The sequence below is a fragment of the Diorhabda carinulata genome, chromosome 12 (genome assembly GCF_026250575.1).
Source record: "Diorhabda carinulata isolate Delta chromosome 12, icDioCari1.1, whole genome shotgun sequence".
Classification (NCBI taxonomy): Eukaryota; Metazoa; Arthropoda; class Insecta; order Coleoptera; family Chrysomelidae; genus Diorhabda; species Diorhabda carinulata.
In genome coordinates this window covers 78,665-98,979 of record NC_079471.1, presented here as the reverse complement: position 1 = coordinate 98,979, position 20,315 = coordinate 78,665, and the positions used below count along the sequence as shown (strand labels likewise).

Sequence of the window (20,315 nt, the reverse complement as noted above, 5' to 3'; positions counted from 1 at the left end):
AATTTTTGGCGACGTTTTTTTTTTTAATGATCGTTATCTTTATGGTAGAAAGCTTTTTATGAATGGGTGACTAAAGCGCGAATCCTTCCTTTGACATTCATTGAATTACGACAAGAAGTTCCGCATTGTTCGTTAAATCGAATAAGTAGAAGTTTTAGATGGCGTAAGTCCGTATAAAGAGTTAACAACACCGACACTGATTGACAAAGTTGTATTAAAGTTATTATCCAACAACAACAACAAACCCAAATCGATCTTCGAAAAATAATTAATTAAAGGATTTCGTGATCGCATTAAACTAAATTGATTATTTAAATCTAAAATAAATTAGATCAATATTTAGGAAAAAAATATAAAGGATACATTTTAAATATGTAGTATGGAGTATAGAGACATTCAACCAAGAGTTTCTGAAATAACTGAGAAATAATCAAAAGTTCAAAAGTTATATAATAGAAGGACGGCACCTCTACCCATGTTTCTTAAGTTTCCTCTCAACTTTCAATAGTGATCATATCAATTTTTTCAAATAAAGAAGAATTAAAAAGCATCGATGAAATTTTAGCTGCACCTCTTTTTCTAATTTGTTATTTGTTTGATTTCAGTTGATTTCGCGACAGTTTTTAAAAGGGGTTTAATGTACAAAGGAATATATTGGCCAAGCCTCACCAACAGTTTCCATTGCAAACATTTAGAATTGGCGTATTTAAGATACTCTCACAGACAGAGACAAAAGGCGTTGATCATTGTTAATATTGTAGATCTACTCTTGAAGGTAATTAAAAATTATTCTTTTGAGGCAACGTTCGGCGGATATTTATAATCATTTTGTAGATTTGTTTGATACTTGTTTGGAGCCTGTACAATAGAAATCAAACAATCGATTTGCGATCAAATGCCGATACAATAATTTGGTCCGTTTGTTGTATATCGATTAACATTGCCGTTTGTGTATTGGGTTGGTGGAGGTGTTTCGCTAACAACTATTTACATTGGGCAGCCGTATGTACGTGGCTTCTTCTAACAGTACAAAGTAAGATTATATCGCGTTTTCGTTTCATTTAATTTTTTTCATTATTGTTTTATAATCTTTATATTTATTATTATTTAGGTTTTATAGCCCGCGGAGTAGGTTTTGGTATTAAAGAAGATTTAGTATGGTACGTCCTTTTTAGTATTTTTGTACCGTATGCTATGCTGCCACTTCCTTTAAGATGGTGCATGATAGCGGGTGCTCTAGCTTCGATTGGTCATATTATTGTAATTTCGGTAGCATTTTTTGGTAATACAAACGAGGTAGGCGATTATTCTACTTTTATGGATTTATATTATTTGTATATCGTCGCAATAACAATATCAGTACAATAACTTTCAAATAATGAATTAATTTTCACCATTAACAATTTAAAATCGTTTCTCAAGATCTTTGTAATTGTTTTCAGTGTCAAAATACTTTAGAAGAATGTAAAATACGTCGACTCCTAGCGAATATTCTCCTCTATATTTGCGTAAACTTCGCCGGAATGTACACAAAATATTTGACGGACAGAAGTCAAAGGAAAGCTTTTTTGGAAACTCACCGATCCATGGAAACTCGATATAGGACACAGAGCGAAAACGATAAACAAGAAAAATTACTTTTGTCAGGTAATTTCGCGAAATATGATCAAGCTAGAAAGATTTTTAGTTTGAATTAGGAATATCAAAATTGACTCGTCGTCTCGATTATTTATTCGATTAAAATTTTTTTTTAGTTTTGCCCGATTTCGTCGCTAAAGAAATGATTAGGGATATTGAAAGAGAAGAAAGAGGAGGCGCTTTTCATCCAAATCAATTTCATAAAATATACATCCATAGATATGAAAATGTCAGCATTCTCTTTGCGGATATCAAAGGATTCACACGTAAATAAAATTTCGAATCATATTTATATCGATGTACATGTTTAACGAAACAAAATTACATACATATTGAATCGAGAAATGATTATCTTTTGAAATTTTTACAATTTGTCACAGCTGAAATATTTTTCAGTATTATCGACAAAATGTACTGCTCAAGAACTGGTCAAGATATTAAACGAATTATTCGCTAGATTCGACAAACTTGCTACGGTAAGTAAAAGAAAAAGAATTAATTGGGGAAAAATTTGTTCTCGTAATTCTCATAAATTTTTCGTCTCTATTAATCTCAAAACGAAAAGAGTTTCTACATGCTATTTTCTATTTAGAAACGAAATGAAAAGAATTATTTCTCATTACCTCCGGAAGACCCATACTATGCAAATATTAATTTTTCTATACTTTATACATCGATATTTTGTTTTTAGGAAAACCATTGTTTGAGAATAAAACTATTAGGTGATTGTTATTACTGCGTTTCGGGGCTACCTGTTCCTAGATCTGACCACGCTCATTGTTGCGTAGAAATGGGTTTGCATATGATCAAAGCAATCAAAGATACTAGACATAAAACACAGGTGAATATTACGAAATATTTATTTCAAAATTTAACGAATGATGCTAATACAAGGTGTCCAAAAAGAGTATCGGGTATTTGTTTTCGCGCCACATTCGAAAGGGAGCGACGAAAGGGGTTCGTGGCGTCCGCAGACAGAATTGTCGGTAGTGGGCAGTCGAGAATCTGAGACGAAAGCATGAACGACCCCTGCACGGCCCAAAGGTCGTTGTTTGGGCCGCTATGTCCGCTAAAGGAATTATTTTCATGAAGATCAACGAGGCCGAGGAATCAATGCGAATAGTGACCGCTACTGCGATATGTTGCGAAATTTTTCGGTCCCAGAGTTGCAGGTTTCAACTCAAGAACGCGGTTCCAGCGAGATGGGGCCACTTGCCATACCTCGATGAAAGTTTTGAATGAATTATTCCCTAATAAAGTCATTTCGCGAAGGGGTAACATTAACTAGCCTCCCAGAAGCCCCGACCTTAGCCATTAGCTTGACTATTTTGTATGGGGATACCTTAAAAGTAAGGTTTATCAAAATGATCAGATTGAAGGAAAACATCAGGTCAGAAATTGCAGCAATGTCAAGAGCTTTGTGTCTACGTGTTGACGCCAATCTTCGTTCCCGTTTATAGAAGAGTGCCAGCAACGCGTAACGGTCATCATTTGGATAACATCATCATCTTTTCCAAGTAATTTTCCAATTCGTATTGTATCAAAAAACAATAAAAGTTTTTATCGCTTATAAATATTTTTTGTTTATTTGAACTTACAAATACTCGATTACCCTTTCTGGACACCTTATATTATTGTTCGATTAGCACGTCAGTTTGTATAAAGACATCATGTACAAAACAAATATTTACCGAGATATTTCATATGAATACAATAAAAAATATTTTTACATCGCCAATTCGCAAACGTCTTTTAAATCTGCTATAGATTCGATTAGTCGCCTTTTATAAAAATCATCTTTATCTTTACGTCCTAATACCAAATGTATTCTGTTATCGAAGAGTACATTTTTGTTCATTTCCAAATCGGAAAAATACATATCAATTTCATTACTATCGATTAAAATTAAAGGAAAATAAAAGGCTGCTTGTATGATGGCAAATAATTTTAGTTCTTCGCAACTCTCCATGAAATCCGTAAAAGGTAAAACGTCTTCAATTTTCAAACCGGCTTGTTTGAGATTCTTTTCTAGGTAACTGTAGTACATACCGACGACTTCGTACATATACTTTTTTCTAAAATCTCTCGAGGTAGTTAGATAGAGAAAAGCCAAAACGTCTAAAGCCGGTGGTGAGTACCTCGCACATTCGAAATTTACCAATTTACAACATATCGGCTTTTCCGTTTTTTTGTCGTATTTGAATAGTATGTTAGTTGCCCACATATCTCCGTGATTAACGACATTTTTGAATCTTTTCGATGGCTTTACCATATCGTAAATTTTATAGCACATCTTTTCCGCAACTTCGGAAAAATATTTTCCCGAAAAGAGTTTTTTCGGAAACCCGAACAGATCAATTTCCTCTATAATACATTTTACGCAAGATTCGATTCCTTTCGAATTCGCAAAATCTTTTTTATTGTTGAAAAAAGATTCTTCCAAATCATTGTAATATAAATCTAATAATTGTTTTCCGATTTTATCTTCGAAAATAAAAGTGCTCGCGTGTAGTTTCGCTAACGTTCCTAAAACTACTAATACTGAATCGTATTCCAAAAATGTGTGTTTATCAACCACTTTATAACCTTCGTTTGATAAATCGTCTAGTATTAAATATTTTCTGGGCGCTACTACATAACAGTTTGGAACCACGGAAACGCTTACGCCTTTTTCGGAAAATTCCTCCAATAAATTATATACGAATATTTCTTTTTTTAAAGCGCCAATCTTTTCAGCAAAAGTAGCGGTTGACTCTTGTTGGGGAAAATATTTTACGTAGAAATGCAAATTTTCTTTCGATCCTTGATCGTTCAAAAAAGAAACATTGAGCGAACGATATTCTCCTAATAGACCGAATTTATCCGGTAGAGCTATGAGATTATAATTAAGCACTATGAAATGGTTGGTGTTTAGTTTTTTCTCTATTGCTTTTACTACGTGAATCTCGTGAATATCCACATATTCAGTTTCTTCTGAATTTCCTGATCCTATACTTGTTTCGCCAAAGAAATCCTGGTTTCTTCTAGTTGTTTCGCTTTGCTCGTCGGAATTATTCATAATTTCTGAAAACAATGAAATATCCGTTATAATATTTAAATTGATAAAGCGAAGTTAACAAAAAGTGGATAATAATTTATAAGGCGGTAAAAATAAATCATCGCGGTTCGAGTTACAACTACGAAAAAAAAAAAAAAGAAATTCGATCATAACTTCACAATAAGTGAGAGTTGCAATTCATTATTCATGATTGTAATTCTGTTACGAGGTAAGAATGAAAAATAACGAGTACAAAACTACGAGAAATTTTTTTATTCTAACCGAGTATTTTCTCTACCATTAGTTATTCATCAAATTTCTATTGAATCTAAAGAACCATTACATAAAAGTGAAAATGGTATTATAATCGGTCCAAAAGAATACCTCAAAATTGTATTATATGTATATATTCATATTCAACTTTCTAAGAAAATTGTTTAACGTTTAACAAGACATGTGACGAATGAATGAATCATCGCGCTCAACAAGATGGCCGCCGGGGTAATTGGAGTTCAACAAAGCACCGTATCCAGAGTTGTTATTCGCTACCAAGAAACGAGGCTGATAACCAGAAGACCCGGACAAGGCCGCGGAAGGGTAACTAGATGATCGTTGTTTGAGGTTAAGAATTAGGTATATCACCGATCGAAGGCTGTTCGTAGTGTCCGAATAAGCCTACAAACAGAGCGCCATCTAGAGGTCCACGTCTTATCAGAGAACATCGAGTAGTAAGATCGGAATTTACTCGATTGGAATATTCAAGATTGATCCAATATTTTTTTTTACGGACGAATCAAGATTTTGTTTGTATACATCAGTATATAGGCGATGACTTGGTGAACGGGGCACGATCAGGTTAATTTTTGTCAAATTGAAAGCTTTGGTGGCAAATTCGGCATCATCCGGCACCGATAAGAACGCTAGATGATCTTCGAAATGTTCTTTTAAACTTTAACTGGGAAAACATGCCGCAAGGATACGTCCAGAACCTGTTTAGAAGCCTTCCAAGACGAACGGAAGCTGTAATTAGACCGAGGGGCTGCAATACACGCTATTAGAAATTCGTTGGCTGGTTTTGGTTTAAGTACCGTTCATTTTTTTTTTTGTATAATAGTTTCTATGTTTTGGTAAATCAAACTTTTTGTCCTCTATAGATTAAACTGATATAATATAATAATAAATTTCGAAAAACTGGCAACACGTTTAAAATATTAAAAAAAAGTGATTGCCTCGATAATTTTTGTGGAGTGGTATGTACGAATTAGAAAAAAAAAAAACTTCGTCTACTTTGTAACATCCAAAATAGATAAATATAAATTATTTGATTTAATTTTCTAAAGAATTATTCATTCATTGTTCCTCTCATATAAGTGATTTACGATAAAATTAAATAAATATTTGCCAAATTATGATATGAGCGATAAACGGATAAAACTAATTAGTAGTTACAGTTTTGCAGCGAGTGATGATGAATAAGATGAATTTGAACGAGAAATTGAAGTGTCCTCTTCTAAAATATCCCGAAAACTACAATCCCGATAGCTTGGATCTTGAAAATAATCCGGAAGCAAGAGAATATTGGTTGGATTGCTTAGATCAAATGGCGAAGAAATTCGTTGGTAAAGTTAAGGATTTACAACCAGATGATCCAAGTGCAACCGAGAAAGCTGAAGAATGTTATCGGGAATTTCACACTCTCATAGAAAAAGTAACCGATGATTCTGAATTTCTGAAACCGCTTAGTATTAGAACTCTACTTAATTATAACGACGATTGTATTAGAAGGAGATTCAAAGATCCTTGGGAACGTCAGAAAAAAATGGAAAATTCAATTGCCCTATCTAAATTCAAATCAAGAATCGATGTCCTCGATAGTAAAACGGATTTAAAAGATAAATGGTTAGATATAATACGAGGAGTTTTAGCAGGTAATTTTTTTGATTGGGCCGCGAAAGCCGTCAAAGATATTTTAGAAAACCGTCACGATTTTGGATTTGAAGAAGCCGCAACAACCGTACAGAAGAGACCGTGGTTTGTAGATAAATTCGACGAATTTTATAACAGATTGGAAACGAGACGTTACGAAAAATGCGTTATATTCTTAGACAATTCCGGTATTGATTTTATCCTTGGAATTCTTCCGTTAGTCAGAGAACTTTTATCGCAAGGAACCGAAGTAATATTAGCGGCGAATACTTATCCAACTTTGAACGATATTACATATAGCGAACTGAATATTTATTGCGACCGAGCTGCGAAATATTGTGAAATATTGAAAGGTGGATTAGATAACGGGAAATTGATAACAGCAGAAAATGGCCAGAAAGGACCTTGTTTGGATTTATCAGTTTTATCAGCCGAATTGTGCGAATTAATGAAGTCTGTTGATTTGATAATTATCGAAGGTATGGGTCGAGCAATTCACACCAATATAAATACGAAATTTACAGTGGATTGTCTCAAATTGTCGGTTATAAAAAACGAATGGTTAGCTAGGTATATGGGAACGAAATTATTCGGAATAATATGTGATTTTGATAGTACATGAAATATTATTTATCTAATGTTAATTACACAGAATGTAGATAATAACGAAAAATATTTTATTTAATAATATATGGACAACAACAATTTTAATGTTTATTAATTTATTTGCCTCAAGCTGTTTACAAAATAGATAAATTTAACCTTATTCGGACTAAAAGATTTAAGTTTCTATAATTTGTACGATCAACGACGAATACCGTTCGAATTCATTTTAAATTTCCATAATATATCTTCAAGGCTTTTACTTTACTTTTATATCATCGTAAATTCCATACATCGTAAATAATCAATATTAATAAAACTAACACGCCTAATTAAATACACTGAACATTTGAACATTGATAAATTAATTATTAGAACAATTAAAAATCGAAAACGTACCTTTCATTAACAGATGTTACGAATTTACTTAATAGCAATTTTAACTTAAAAAATGGTCGAATAATACAGAATTAACTATAACGGGGCTTATCTTCCTCCTCATACAAAATAGAACAGAGGTTATCAAGGACGTTATCAAGAACTAATATTTAGTTTCTAAACTAAGTAAATATTGTGTTTTAGAATAAAGCCCCGAAGATATAATATTGAAGATCGCATTAATTACCGGTCGTAATTTTTACAAATATTACAAAAGAGTTATTGTATTGAAATTTCCAAGTTACTATACAATAGTATTTCACAGGATATAGTTATTAATTGAATAATTATTATTAATAGTATTTAAAAAGTTCATTTATAATTTAACAGCATCTGTAAAAAATTGATAAGTTGAGAATATTGGTTATGTCAGTCATTGCAGTGGAAAAACTGCAATAAACTTAAATAAAACGCCGGCTGTTTTCTGACAACTCAAAGACGTCAATTCCATATTATTTTTTTGAACATATAGGGGCACTATCTAATACGTACTAATATCTACGTTTAATAGAGAATACCAGGTATCGCTCGAATTAATTCCTATCTAAAAAAAATTCCTTCAAGTTGTTTCCAGATTTTAAAACACAATGCCGAGTTACGGACGCGTCGTACCATGTATCAAATTCCGAGCATGCTACACTATAAACAAACCCATCTAATTAACCAACGACAAGATTGAATTTGATAGGAATTACAAAGGGAACGACTAATTCCATAAATTGAAATAAATATGTAACTATATAAAAACGATTTTAAATAATGGTTTGAATCGAAAAACATTGAACGTAGTAGGTACAACTAATGATTGATGTAAATGTTCAAGGACAACGTTATATAATACAGATTAAACTCTCATTGTTTAGATTACGACTAATTTGAAATATAAAAATGCGCAAACATACTGGAACGTCATAAAAACTAGCGAGTGCGTCATTGTTAATTCATATTATTTTGTATTTCAGCAAAATATTAACTCACACAAAAACACGATTCGCACTGATTCGTATATAGGTGTTTGTCGGAACTGTTGAAGGTTCACACCCATCAAATACTCGTAAATCTAGTGTTGCTTATAGCGCATCTCAAAACATGACGCCGAACGACTGATTCACTGTTTCTTAATAATAACCTTGCTTTTAGTCCATACAAATCGAAAATAAGATACGCTTAAATGAAAATAGTTTGTAATTGAAAAATATTTCAACTTTTGCTATAGTTACAATTACAAATAATATAAGAAAAGTTTGTAAAAAGATTGAGGCCTATATCGAAGGTATTATCGATCATTTCTTTTTAGCTTCTTCTTTATTGTACCGGGTGTCCCAATAAGAATGACTCTCGGCCGTATCTCGGGAACCGTTTATAGTACAGCTTCGGGGGAAAAAACTTTATAACGAAAGTGACCTCGAGAAAAATCTGGAAATTATTTACAGAGTTGTGGGTACACCGCCAGAGGGCGTAATTAAATACCGAAAATTATCAAATGAATAATTTACAAATTTTGCCTAATTAAGATGTATTTAAACTATGATTATCGTGTTCCTTAAGAAATTCAGCGTATATTTGATTTTACAAGTTTTAGTTTATCTCTTCAAATAAGAGATGGGGGGAAGCGGGAACTTTATTATGAAAAAACGCCTCTAAGTCCAGTTCTACTTAACCTATCTATGCCAACTTAGTCTTTTTGAAGAGAGCTCCTATCTATCGATGTAAGAGTTATAATTTCGAAACAACCTAATAAGTAACGTATACGCTAGAGGGCGCTATTTATTTATTTTTTAAATCTAGCTATCCTTGAAAAATGTTGAATGGAAACATGCAGTTTTAATTAAGGAATATAAAAGTAGATCAAATTATCAACAGAATAGCGAAAACCGCTTGCCGATATCTTTTTCGTATTACGAGATATCTTAAGAAATGTGTAAATTTTAAGTATTTTCCTTTTAACATAAATTACTCCGGTTTGACTGAACGGATTTCAACATTTTTTGACTCCTCAAAATTGTCTTTCCTCGTTCTATTAATAATAGTTCCAATTATTATGCTGTCACCGGGAAACTTTACTATAAACGGTTCCCGAGATACGGCCGAGAGCCATTCTTATTTGGACACCCGGTACAAACAATTAAAATCAATATTTACAAAATGAAAATAATTAAGAACGGAATAAATAAAATTAATAAACAATACATCTTTTTCAAGTTAACCAATTTGAGTTTATATATTGTATTAACTTGAAACCGAAAACACAATAAAAATGATAAAACCTACTTACATTGATTATCGTGCTGTTGACAAATTGTTTAAACTAAAACGACGACTAACACGTTTTACCTACGAGGTGTAGTTACTTTCAGATCTCATTAAAAATACGGATTGAATTTTATCAGTTGCGTTATTCGGAGTACCACCGGAGCCGTGACGAAAATTAAATTAATTAGTCGCTTTCGTTTTCTATCTAGAAACCAAACTCGCTATAAAGAAATTGCCGTATGATGATAGTTGTTGGTAACCACATAATAGAATTTGTATAATTTGATTACCGAATAGATATATAATAGAATAAATGGTTAAAAATACACCAAAAATGCATCGACTGCTCTACATAAACATGAAAAAAAAAAAAATAAACGTCATGTATTTGATTTAAAAAAAAAACAAAAATCTTAGCTCAAGACACGTACTACCAAAAATTATTAATCAAAGAAATGATATACGTAAAACAAGATAAACGATAAGATATACAAAACCTCAGCCAAATTTGATCAATATTGAAATTTCGAGGTAAATACGTTGATTCTAATACTATGTTTTTAATAATTTTTTCATCGAAGTTTGATTATTACTATATTAACTTACGAACCCAAGAAATTTAGAGATAGAAAAAAAATGAATTTATAGATATATTAATAATAGAATATTTTCTATTTGAGGAAACTATTGATTATTTACAGGTAGAAGATTTGGATATGCGGATTGGTATTCATTCTGGTTCCGTACTTTGCGGAGTATTGGGTCTCAGAAAATGGCAATTTGATATTTGGTCGACAGATGTACGACTAGCAAATCATATGGAGTCCGGTGGTAAACCAGGGTAATAACACTTTTAAAATCTATTGAAAATATTAAAATTTAGAAGACCCCTACAAAAAAAAAAAGGAATATACGTCGTTAATTGCAATTCAAACATTTTCGATATTTTTGCGGTTATTATTCACGTATTAATCGATATTCACTAACTACGGGGCCTTGTAACGGGTCATAAATATTCATTGTTTTGATGAAATGTTTTCATTTGCAGACAAGTTCACATTTCTGAGGCTACTTATCAGTGCCTCGGCGGGGCGTACGAAGTTGAGCCGGGAAACGGTCAAGAACGGGACGCGTATTTGAGGGAACATAACATAACTACATATTTGATCAAACAGTGTGAACCGATGAGATCGAGGAAAAGATTTGCATCGAGACCTAGGTATATTGAAAAATTGGAAAACGCATCTCCATTTTCATAACGTATTTCTGTATATTTCTAGTATTTTTTCGAATAAATTATGGCCCGAAGAGGAAGTTAAAAGTAACGACAATTCACCGACGACTCCTCCAACGCCGGTGTCTTCACCATTGCGGCCGCCTAGTGAGAGAAGTGACAGTGGCATACAGCACAGCGGCACCGAAGAAGAAAATACGACAGATTGGACACCGGAAATACCTTTTGAAAATGTAAGATCGTCTTTTTTTTTTTTTTTTTAAATGTACACAGTCACAACTTATTGTCACTTTTAGTTGCATCGGTCGATATCGAACGAAATGGAGGAAGAGCTCGATACTATTTCTTACAAACAAAAATTCGAAACGAACGAATCTAAACATAACAAACGCGGTTCGACTTTTGTTTCTGCCGTTGAACAAATAGACGATATTATCGACCACAGTATAGAAATCGAAAGCAACAAAAGAATGAGGAGTGCCAATGTGAATACCTGGACGTTACGATTTATAGATAAAGAAATGGAACACCAGGTAAATTCGCGCGAAAAATTGTAACTCGATTTATACGAACAAATTAAATAATCGCGTATGTTTTAGTTCAGTCAGCTACGAGAAGATATGTTCAAGTCAAATATGATGTGCTGTTTCATCATTTGGTTGTTTATTGTAATATGTCAAGCGATTACCACTGATATGTGAGTTGATTTTATTAAAATTATAAATCGCTATTTGTTTATAAACAGTTTTGTTTTAACGCAACATTTTTCCCAAATGGATTTTGTTCTTTGTAAGATCGTAGGGGAGCGGGGGGTCAGTTGTAACAGGGGCAAGTAGTAACGAGCATTTTTTACCTAAATAATAAAAGAAGAAGAAACATTCGTTCGATTTTCAACCTAACCTTGTGCAGGCGCTCAAATTAAGCCGGGTAACGAACTTTTTTTTGTTTATACAAAATTTATTATCGTAGATTTCGAGTAGGCGACTTTCTTTTAACGAGTGGTTATTTCAATGTACCTCGCTGTGAGGTATGTTGCAACACTTTAACGGGACAAGTTGTAACTTGCTACTTATAAATTCTATGATAATAATTTATTTTATATCTGGATCATTTCATCAAGTTTGTCAATTCGTCGGAGCAACAACCTGTCCTACAATTACTCGACAATCATCGTTCACACGTAAACGTCTCAGTGGTGAAAAAAGCAAAAGAAAGTCACGCGTTATCATGCTATCTTTTCCCTCCCTCTGTTCACATATTGGATGTCGGAGTTTATGGTCCATTCAAAAATTACTTAAGCCGAACGTGGACAGCGTGAATGCATAACAACCCAGGGAAAACGATCACCATATACATACGACATTCCTGGGATCGTTAAGAATTCTTTGCGATGAATCCTTCTTATATTATGAATGGTTTTAAAGCCTCCAAATGCAGATATTTTTAAAGATTCAGATTTTGCTCCATCTTATGTTACGGATCAGCCAAATCCTGCAAGCAAAGAAACTGAAACAGTTATAAACATTACTGCATCCAAACGCAGATATTTTTAAAGGTTCAGATTTTTATTACTACATTTCTGCCTCCAGCTTGACAACAGAACTAGCCCCCCACTCCCCCGACTAATATTTTGGTGGACGCGCCAACCGAGATACACTCATTTTTGGTGTATGCGCCGGAGATAACTTCGGGGAAATCATTGTTGTTTATCACCGTTATCATAGACACTGATTTAAAAACAAATATATGCAACTAAATGTTCTTGATTCTAGGTATCTTCTGTTTGAAAAATTAAATATAAAATGAAATTCGTAAGAACGAAAAAGACCTAAATAATTTGAGTAAAATTTATAGCTCTATTTTGTAAATTCTAATAATAAAAGTAAAACTAATTTTAAAACATAAGAGAGACCTAAAATCTAGATATCCTTTTATATATCAATAGGTCTAAGAAATATATAAAATTGTTATCGGGGGATAAAATTATCGAATAATCTTTTTTAATTCTAGGATTAACGTAGTTGTGGTGAGCATCGTGATAACAACACTCATTTTGATAGCCACGTCAATCCTGGTGATGGCAGAAGAATTTCAACAGCTTCCCGAATCATTAAGAACAATTTCTTCGACACTAGTTCATAAAAGAAAAAGAAGAACAGCTTTTATTTGCGGAGTTATTATATTAATGGCCATGACGAGTTCTCTGAATCTAATCAATTTTGGTAACATCGAAACCGACACCAATTCCAATTCGAATTTTTCGAGTTTTTCTTTGAAACGGACTATAAGTAACAACTTTTCCGTAAACAATCCAACTATAGTAGTGAATTTTCTTGTACAAGCTAACGTCAATAATAATTTTACTTTAAATATCGATAAAACGAAATGTAACGATACCTGCGTAAAAGAATTCGAATCTAATGTGAATAATAAGACTTCGTTCTTATTCAAAACTTTGAAACGAGAAGTCGGCAACATTATGTTTACGAATTCTAATATAGATTCAGTTCGAAGGAAAAGAGATTTAAGTGCCAATTATAAATCTTCCGATGTTGACGGTAATCATACCATATATTCTTCCATTATAGCTACAGAAGATCTAACATTCAATCCCCACTGTTTTCATCCCGAATACGTGGTGTTTACATGGGTATTATGTTTAATAGCACTGGCGACAGCTCTAAAGTTATATTATTTGATCAAAATATTATTGTTGATACTAATGTTGGTTGTGTACTCTACTTTAATTCTTATGCCATCTAGTCTATTTACGGACACTCACGAACTTTCCAATTTTCAAGTGTGAGTATATTCGCCTTATTTTTATTCAATTGACTCGAGTTGATTTACCATCGTTATTCGCTAATTTTAACATTTTATTTGTATTTGTAGCATTCACATACCTTTATCTGCTCAAATGATGATCCTCCTCATCGTATTTTTTCTCATGGTAGCTTATCATGCTAGATTGGTTGAAGTAACTTCGAGGCTGGATTTTCTATGGAAACAACAAGCCGAAAATGAATTGAACGATATGCAAGAAACAAGACACAACAACGCACAATTATTGAAGAACATTCTTCCAGATCATGTCGCCTTACATTTTCTTTCGACAGATAGAAATAGTGAGGTGAACGTTTACTTATTACTTTTGTTTAAAGAGTTCCGTTAATATCCGCTAAACTTTAGATAGAAAAAGACGGCACAAAATATTGATACAAAATAAGTATGAGAATGTGATCCCATGTTTTTAATTTACAGGAATTATACTCCCAATACAGGGAAGAAGTGGGAGTTCTTTTTGGAACAATTCCAAATTTTACCGATTTTTATTCGGAAGACATCAACAAAGGAGTAGAGTGTATAAGGCTGCTAAATGAAATAATAGGTGAATGATATAATTTAAGTTTGATTCCTCTATTTATAAAGTAGTTCAATTCGCACTTAAATACTCAAATCATCCTAATGAATTGAAATAACAATAAATAAATTAGCGTAGCCTCCTTACGTAGAGTTATAGGTCTATTATTGGGCTCGAGCGAACAAATATTTTGATATCAACGAGTAGGTTTTCTTCTTGTATAACTAACCAATACCTAAGTATAGTACACCGAAAAATTTTTCAAAGACATTATAATTCTTAGTATGTATATATTCAAAACGTTCTTACAATAAATATGTGTCTCTAAATCTTCAATGAAATACGTTTAGTATATAATATAAAATAACCGTTAACATTTTATTACACGTTTGGTCAAATAAAATGACCAAAACTTATGTTTGTTAACTTATTTTACTGCTGATAATAATTATTTTTATTGCTCTAGCTGATTTCGACGAACTTCTAGACGAACAACGGTTCTGTGCAATTGAAAAAATAAAGACGGTTAGTGCTACGGCGACTTACATGGCAGCTTCGGGCTTGAACCCAACTCAAGAAGTAAGTTTAAGATAAAATTATCAATAATTCACATAACTACTTAAACTTCAGATTAACCGAAGCATTAACGAATTCCATTTTTCAAATTATACTAGAGGTGTACGAGGATATATCGAAAAATTCTTAGCCTACTATAGAACCAAACAAAATTTCAATGTCAAAATATTTTATTACTCACAACATATTCTCCTTTTAATGGGATACATTCATTACAGCGAACCTACAACGTCTGTAGATCTTTCAAAAAAAATGTTTTTTCTTGCTCTGCGAACCAGACCTCCATAGCTTTTATAACTTCCTCGTTGGGAGACATATTTACGACCTTTTAAACTTTTTTTCGGTTGAGGAAAGAGATGATAGTCGGACGGAACCAAATCTGGTGAATAAGGGGGGTGTTCTAGTAATTGAAACCCTAAATCACGAATTTTTTGCACGGCAGCATGAGATTTGTGTGCAGGGGCGTTGTCCTGCAAAAACAAAACACATTTGGATAGCTTTCCGCGTCTATTCTCTTTAATTTTTTCCCGTAGAGTGGTCAGTAATATCGAATAGTAATCTCCAGTTATTGTTCTACCCTTATCCAAAAAACTAAAGCAAGAACTTTTTCGACACGAAACTTCTTAGGTCTTGGAGAACCAGAGTGTCGCCATTCCATCGATCGTTGCTTTGTTTCTGGATCGTAGAAATGTGTCCAAGTCTCATCCATAGTAACAATTTGGTTAAAGAAGTCTACCGCGTTTTCAAATCGAGTACAGATCGAACGCGATGCTTCTTGCACTCTTTTGGTCAACATTTAAACATTTGGGGATCCATTTTGCAGCAATTATTCTCATATCCAAATTGACATGAACTGTATGATGAACGCGTTCGTTTGAAATATTCAGTACTTCAGATCAGATCCGTTTTAACTCAATTCGACGATCTGATAAAATTATATCACAAACTGCATCGATATTTTCGGATCTTCTCGATCGCTCTTCATCTTCGATGGAAAATTTACCTCTTTTGAAGCTTGCAGTCCAATTTTTCACGAAGGACATTGATCACCAAGGATATTAAGCATATTTTCACAATTTCGGTGGACATATTTTTTCTTTTAACTTATCGCGTAACTCTGGTTTACTTTTTTGACGTCAAACTTTACACTTACACTTCTAATAATTTATTATTCGTTGCTATGGTATTTTGTTTATGCATGGAACCGGTCTAGGCTAACTAGATATCAATACATCACATTCGATCATTGAAAACAAAAATAGAAAGTAAGCTGGAAAATTTTCGTTTCAGTGTTGTAAAAATACAAATGTTCCTGAACATCTGTGTTCCCTCGTAGATTTCGCTATTTTAATGAGACATAAACTAGATGAAATCAACAAAGAATCGTTCAATAACTTCGGTTTAAGAGTTGGTATATGCTGTGGTCCTTTAGTATGTGGAGTAATCGGAGCTAGAAAACCTGTTTTCGATATCTGGGGTGATACTGTAAATCTTGCTTCAAGGATGGATTCGACAGGTTTAATCGGTTCCATACAAGTACCCAAAGAAACCGCCCAGGTTCGTAAAATCGTATATTCTATTTAATAATTTCGAATTATCGGATGGAGACATTTTTTTTTTACTTTTGTGGTAGATCTTAGGTTCGAAAGGATACGAAGTGAAAAAACGTGGAATAATCGATGTTAAAGGGAAAGGCCTTATGGAAACCTACTTTGTAATTGGCAAACAATTGAACAAACCACCAACATTCCAAAGACAACCTAGCCACTATAGTAGCTTAGCTGCAGTTGTGTATGCTATGGCGCAAACTAGAAAGAAACATACAGGAAATACTCGTAAGTGCGTTATTAAATTCAAATAACCTAACCTTTAGATAAAATACCATAGATTTTGAAGGAAGGAAGTTCTTTTTATAAAGTTTAATACAATTCAAAAAGTAATAATTCAATAGAAACTTTAACTCGCCATATGTATTCAATTGATGTAAAAATGACCGTTAATTCGACAATTTCTTGATTTTTACAGCTGGAAGTGCTGTACTAGGTAGAGCAAGAACTCAACAAAAAGGGGAAAGAAAAATAATAAATTACAGTTCAATGAGAATAACACATAAATCGGGTGGATATCCTGTACGAAGAAATACCACTAGAGGGGCCAATCAAAAACATATGCATGCTAGGTAAGCCAATATAATATAACTAAAATCGCGTTTTTATTTCGAAATTTTCTATAGGCAGTATAGAAGATATTTTTAATAAGATATATATATATATATATATATATATATATATATATATATATATATATATATATTCTTATTTCAGATCCCAACCTAATATGAGGCAGTTTTCTGGATCAGGGGCCTACCTGGAAAATATGAGATCGATGAAATCAATGGAAAGAGACCTTACTTCAAATACAATAAATCGCATGGCGGTTTCTCAGTCCGCCCCTCATACTCCAGTTACAGCAGCTAATCATGAAGGGCCAATTTTCAAATCGGTGCCAAGGCTACTTTCCGAACCAATAGTAAATAGATCTAAAAGTTGTTCACCTTCTACTAAAACTAGTCGACTAGAACGACAGATAAGTGTATCGGCAGATAGAAGAGAAGACGTTATAGATGATAATATAAATGATAATATTAAGGTGGGATATTTTTACATTCGAAATTATTTCTATAAATAGAAGCGTAATATACATTTGTTTCTTTTCAGGTAAAAACGACAACGATAGTTCCCGTTCATTCACCCAAGCATTTACCGAAAAGAGAGTCAAAATTCTCTTTAAAATCGCCGCTTTCCAGAAGAGAGACCAAAATACAAATCGAAAACGCAATTAATAGAGAAAAGTTGAATAAAGTTCATTCTTTAGACGGAACACACGTGTAATAGTTACTTTTGACGTTTTTGTTCGAAATAAATTCGTTTATCAGGACCATTAAACATGAAAGTTGTGCCAAATACAACTTTTATTTAGAACCTAAATTTATTGTTCTAAAATGTATCGATGTGTCAAAAAAAATAAGTATTACAAATCGAAAAGTTTTGTCAGAAATTTTCGAACTTGATTCTAAGTTTGCAAATTTTCCATTTTCCATAGTGTCAATCTTTTGCAAGCAATATTTTTTCAGCAAGATACGTCAAAATATTAGAATTTTTTTATTTTGATCCAATTTTATATTGTGATCTATTCGTAGGGTTGTTCGCACACTTATGAAAAATAATTTTTGGTGTTTTAATAAGGAATATATTTATAATGAAAATATAAATTAATTAAATTTGTAATTATTGTAATGTATTCTATTTTCAAATAAACAAATATAATCAAAGCATTACCATTTTTTTTTTCATCTTTAGACTAGTAGATTATAGTAAACATTGTTACACATTATTTACCCAGATTTTTTTGTGATTGACATTAAATATGACATTTTCTTCTTCTGTTGTAGCAACACATTACTAGCGATCACATGATAAAATGTTCAATTCAATACATTGCGTGGTTCATATTTTACTTTCATGGATATTGCAGAATTAAGGAAAAAAATGAACCCATCGCCCCATGGTTTTATAGATATATCGTAAAATGTGCGCCCAGGTATACATCAGAAGCACTTCGTTTTAATGCCTTTATTGGTGGTCATAATAAGTAGAAGCGGCACCTTTTATTCATCGGCTTTTTATTTAGTTATTTCATCGGATGATCAAATTTTACTATTAAAATTGTTCGCGCGGGATCCGAATGATTTTATGAGAGAATTGAAGAAATAAAAATATTTTAATGTTGGAATTTTATAACGCAATCATACGGTTTGTTTTGAACTATATTACGTAACATCAATTACTAATAAATTCGTTTTTTAAGATGATATATAATTGTAGTATAAACTCGTCTATTTACTCGATTAGTATCTCACTTGGCTTATAACTCTCAAAATAATAGTTCAAAGTATAATTGGAATCAGATTACACTTTTGAAAATTAGGCACGAAGTAAATTTACAACTTTAATACGAATTTTGTGAAATTTGGTAAAATTATGTTGCGATTCAATTCAAGTCTGGTTTTAGTTTAAGCACCGTTCATTTTTTTTTTTTGTATAATAGTTTCTATGTTTTGGTAAATCAAACTTTTTGTCATCTGTAGATTAAACTGATATAAAATAATAATAAAATTCGAAAAACAGACGACACGTTTAAAATATATATAAAAAATAATGAGCGATGCGATAATATTTGTGGGATGTTTATATTATATATGTGAATACATTTAGATAAAATTGGTTTCCAATATAAGAATTGTTTGCGATTCTACTTAATTTTCAAGTATGTAAAAGCGCGCAACTGGGAAATGAACGGCTTTGAAATTATTAAGAAAAGTATTGTTTGTTCTCTCTCGACGACGTAGCCATTAGTGGATGACCAACCGCACAATGAATGGCTATTTCAAATAAAACTAAAACAAGCAAGAGATGTTAGTGTTCCATCATAAAATAGGAGGCAAAGCAGCAGTAGTTACGGTTATTACGTAGATTTTGTCGTTTCTTTCAATTAACACTTCGACGTAGTCTAGCTAGGTATGCAACTCTGTCTCTATTTTTTCAACGTCGTTGTGTACTTTTCACATTACTTGGAAATTTAGTGGACCCAGAAATGACTAGGAATCCTTCTAATAATAAATCGAATAAGAACTTACTGTTAATTGAATCATGATCGGTCTAAATCGTTGTTAATTTTACATCTTAATAAAATTATCGATGTATGTATTTCGAGCAATATTTTAAGTTACAGTAAACATTTTAATGTCGCGAATATTACACAATTATTTTTTCTCGTTTTGATCTGTTTATTTGCTTGAGTGATATTTGAATCTGTATTACTCTTCTCTTATTTATTCTAAATTTGTACTAATCGTCGTTTTTTTCTAGTTATTCCCGGCCTTATTGTCATTCATTAGTAGATTATTTTCGATACCTAGTAAAGTATTGTCTATTTTTAGTTCTTCCTGTTTAATATATTACCCCGTACGATGTTTATGCTTAAAATTACAATGACCGATTTCGGCGAATATCCAAAATAAACATACATATTTGTCGAGTACCATTTCAAACACATAAATCCACCCCCAATAAATTCGTAGGCAAAACTTCAAAGGTACATCTAGATGGGAGGTCTACGGAAACCCTTTGAATTTATTACGCAATGATAAGCCGAAAACAACCATAAGATAGGAGGAGGGTAAAATAATA

The 20,315-nt window shown here is 32.5% G+C and overlaps 3 protein-coding genes across 9 annotated transcripts in view; 2 read left to right on the top strand and 1 right to left on the bottom strand.

The window, feature by feature from the left end:
• The window catches only part of LOC130900002 (adenylyl cyclase 78C), a 30,496-nt gene extending 12,096 nt beyond the window's left edge, over nucleotides 1-18,400 (top strand). For 2 of the 3 annotated variants that reach the window (XM_057810287.1, XM_057810288.1), the window contains 21 exons: nucleotides 606-775; nucleotides 835-1,033; nucleotides 1,112-1,296; nucleotides 1,443-1,647; nucleotides 1,755-1,904; nucleotides 2,035-2,114; nucleotides 2,330-2,479; nucleotides 10,597-10,736; nucleotides 10,944-11,114; nucleotides 11,176-11,362; nucleotides 11,426-11,662; nucleotides 11,729-11,826; nucleotides 13,140-13,931; nucleotides 14,022-14,259; nucleotides 14,391-14,517; nucleotides 14,957-15,069; nucleotides 16,357-16,623; nucleotides 16,700-16,901; nucleotides 17,092-17,245; nucleotides 17,391-17,715; nucleotides 17,784-18,394. In XM_057810287.1, coding sequence (XP_057666270.1) covers nucleotides 606-775; nucleotides 835-1,033; nucleotides 1,112-1,296; nucleotides 1,443-1,647; nucleotides 1,755-1,904; nucleotides 2,035-2,114; nucleotides 2,330-2,479; nucleotides 10,597-10,736; nucleotides 10,944-11,114; nucleotides 11,176-11,362; nucleotides 11,426-11,662; nucleotides 11,729-11,826; nucleotides 13,140-13,931; nucleotides 14,022-14,259; nucleotides 14,391-14,517; nucleotides 14,957-15,069; nucleotides 16,357-16,623; nucleotides 16,700-16,901; nucleotides 17,092-17,245; nucleotides 17,391-17,715; nucleotides 17,784-17,957 — 4,364 coding nt within the window. In that variant the 3' untranslated portion in view covers nucleotides 17,958-18,394. Of the gene's footprint in view, nucleotides 1-605; nucleotides 776-834; nucleotides 1,034-1,111; nucleotides 1,297-1,442; nucleotides 1,648-1,754; nucleotides 1,905-2,034; nucleotides 2,115-2,329; nucleotides 2,480-10,596; nucleotides 10,737-10,943; nucleotides 11,115-11,175; nucleotides 11,363-11,425; nucleotides 11,663-11,728; nucleotides 11,827-13,139; nucleotides 13,932-14,021; nucleotides 14,260-14,390; nucleotides 14,518-14,956; nucleotides 15,070-16,356; nucleotides 16,624-16,699; nucleotides 16,902-17,091; nucleotides 17,246-17,390; nucleotides 17,716-17,783 lie in introns of all 3 variants that reach the window. The other variant, XM_057810286.1, reaches the window with a different exon arrangement.
• Nucleotides 2,483-9,999, bottom strand: LOC130900003 (uncharacterized). 5 transcript variants are annotated; one of them, XM_057810294.1, is made up of 3 exons: nucleotides 8,621-8,659; nucleotides 8,135-8,281; nucleotides 2,483-4,701 (listed from the first exon to the last, which is right to left on the bottom strand). In XM_057810294.1, the coding sequence occupies exon 3, from the start codon at nucleotides 4,694-4,696 to the stop codon at nucleotides 3,365-3,367; it is 1,332 nt and encodes a 443-aa protein (XP_057666277.1). In that variant the 5' UTR covers nucleotides 4,697-4,701; nucleotides 8,135-8,281; nucleotides 8,621-8,659; the 3' UTR covers nucleotides 2,483-3,364. The 5 variants fall into 5 exon arrangements, with proteins under 5 accessions (XP_057666277.1, XP_057666276.1, XP_057666275.1 ...); XM_057810293.1 differs by lacking the exons at nucleotides 8,135-8,281; nucleotides 8,621-8,659 and adding an exon at nucleotides 9,918-9,999; XM_057810292.1 differs by lacking the exon at nucleotides 8,135-8,281 and having other exon boundaries at nucleotides 8,621-8,736.
• LOC130900004 (4'-phosphopantetheine phosphatase-like) lies at nucleotides 6,104-7,274 on the top strand. The gene has a single exon (XM_057810295.1). It carries the CDS (start codon nucleotides 6,141-6,143, stop codon nucleotides 7,221-7,223), a length of 1,083 nt encoding a protein of 360 aa, XP_057666278.1. The 5' UTR covers nucleotides 6,104-6,140; the 3' UTR covers nucleotides 7,224-7,274.
• Nucleotides 18,401-20,315: the final 1,915 nt, after the last annotated feature.

Coding starts and splice junctions, on each gene's coding strand:
- LOC130900004 (XM_057810295.1), top strand. CDS start 6,141: ATGATGAATAAGATGAATTTGAACGAGAAATTGAAGTGTCCTCTTCTA.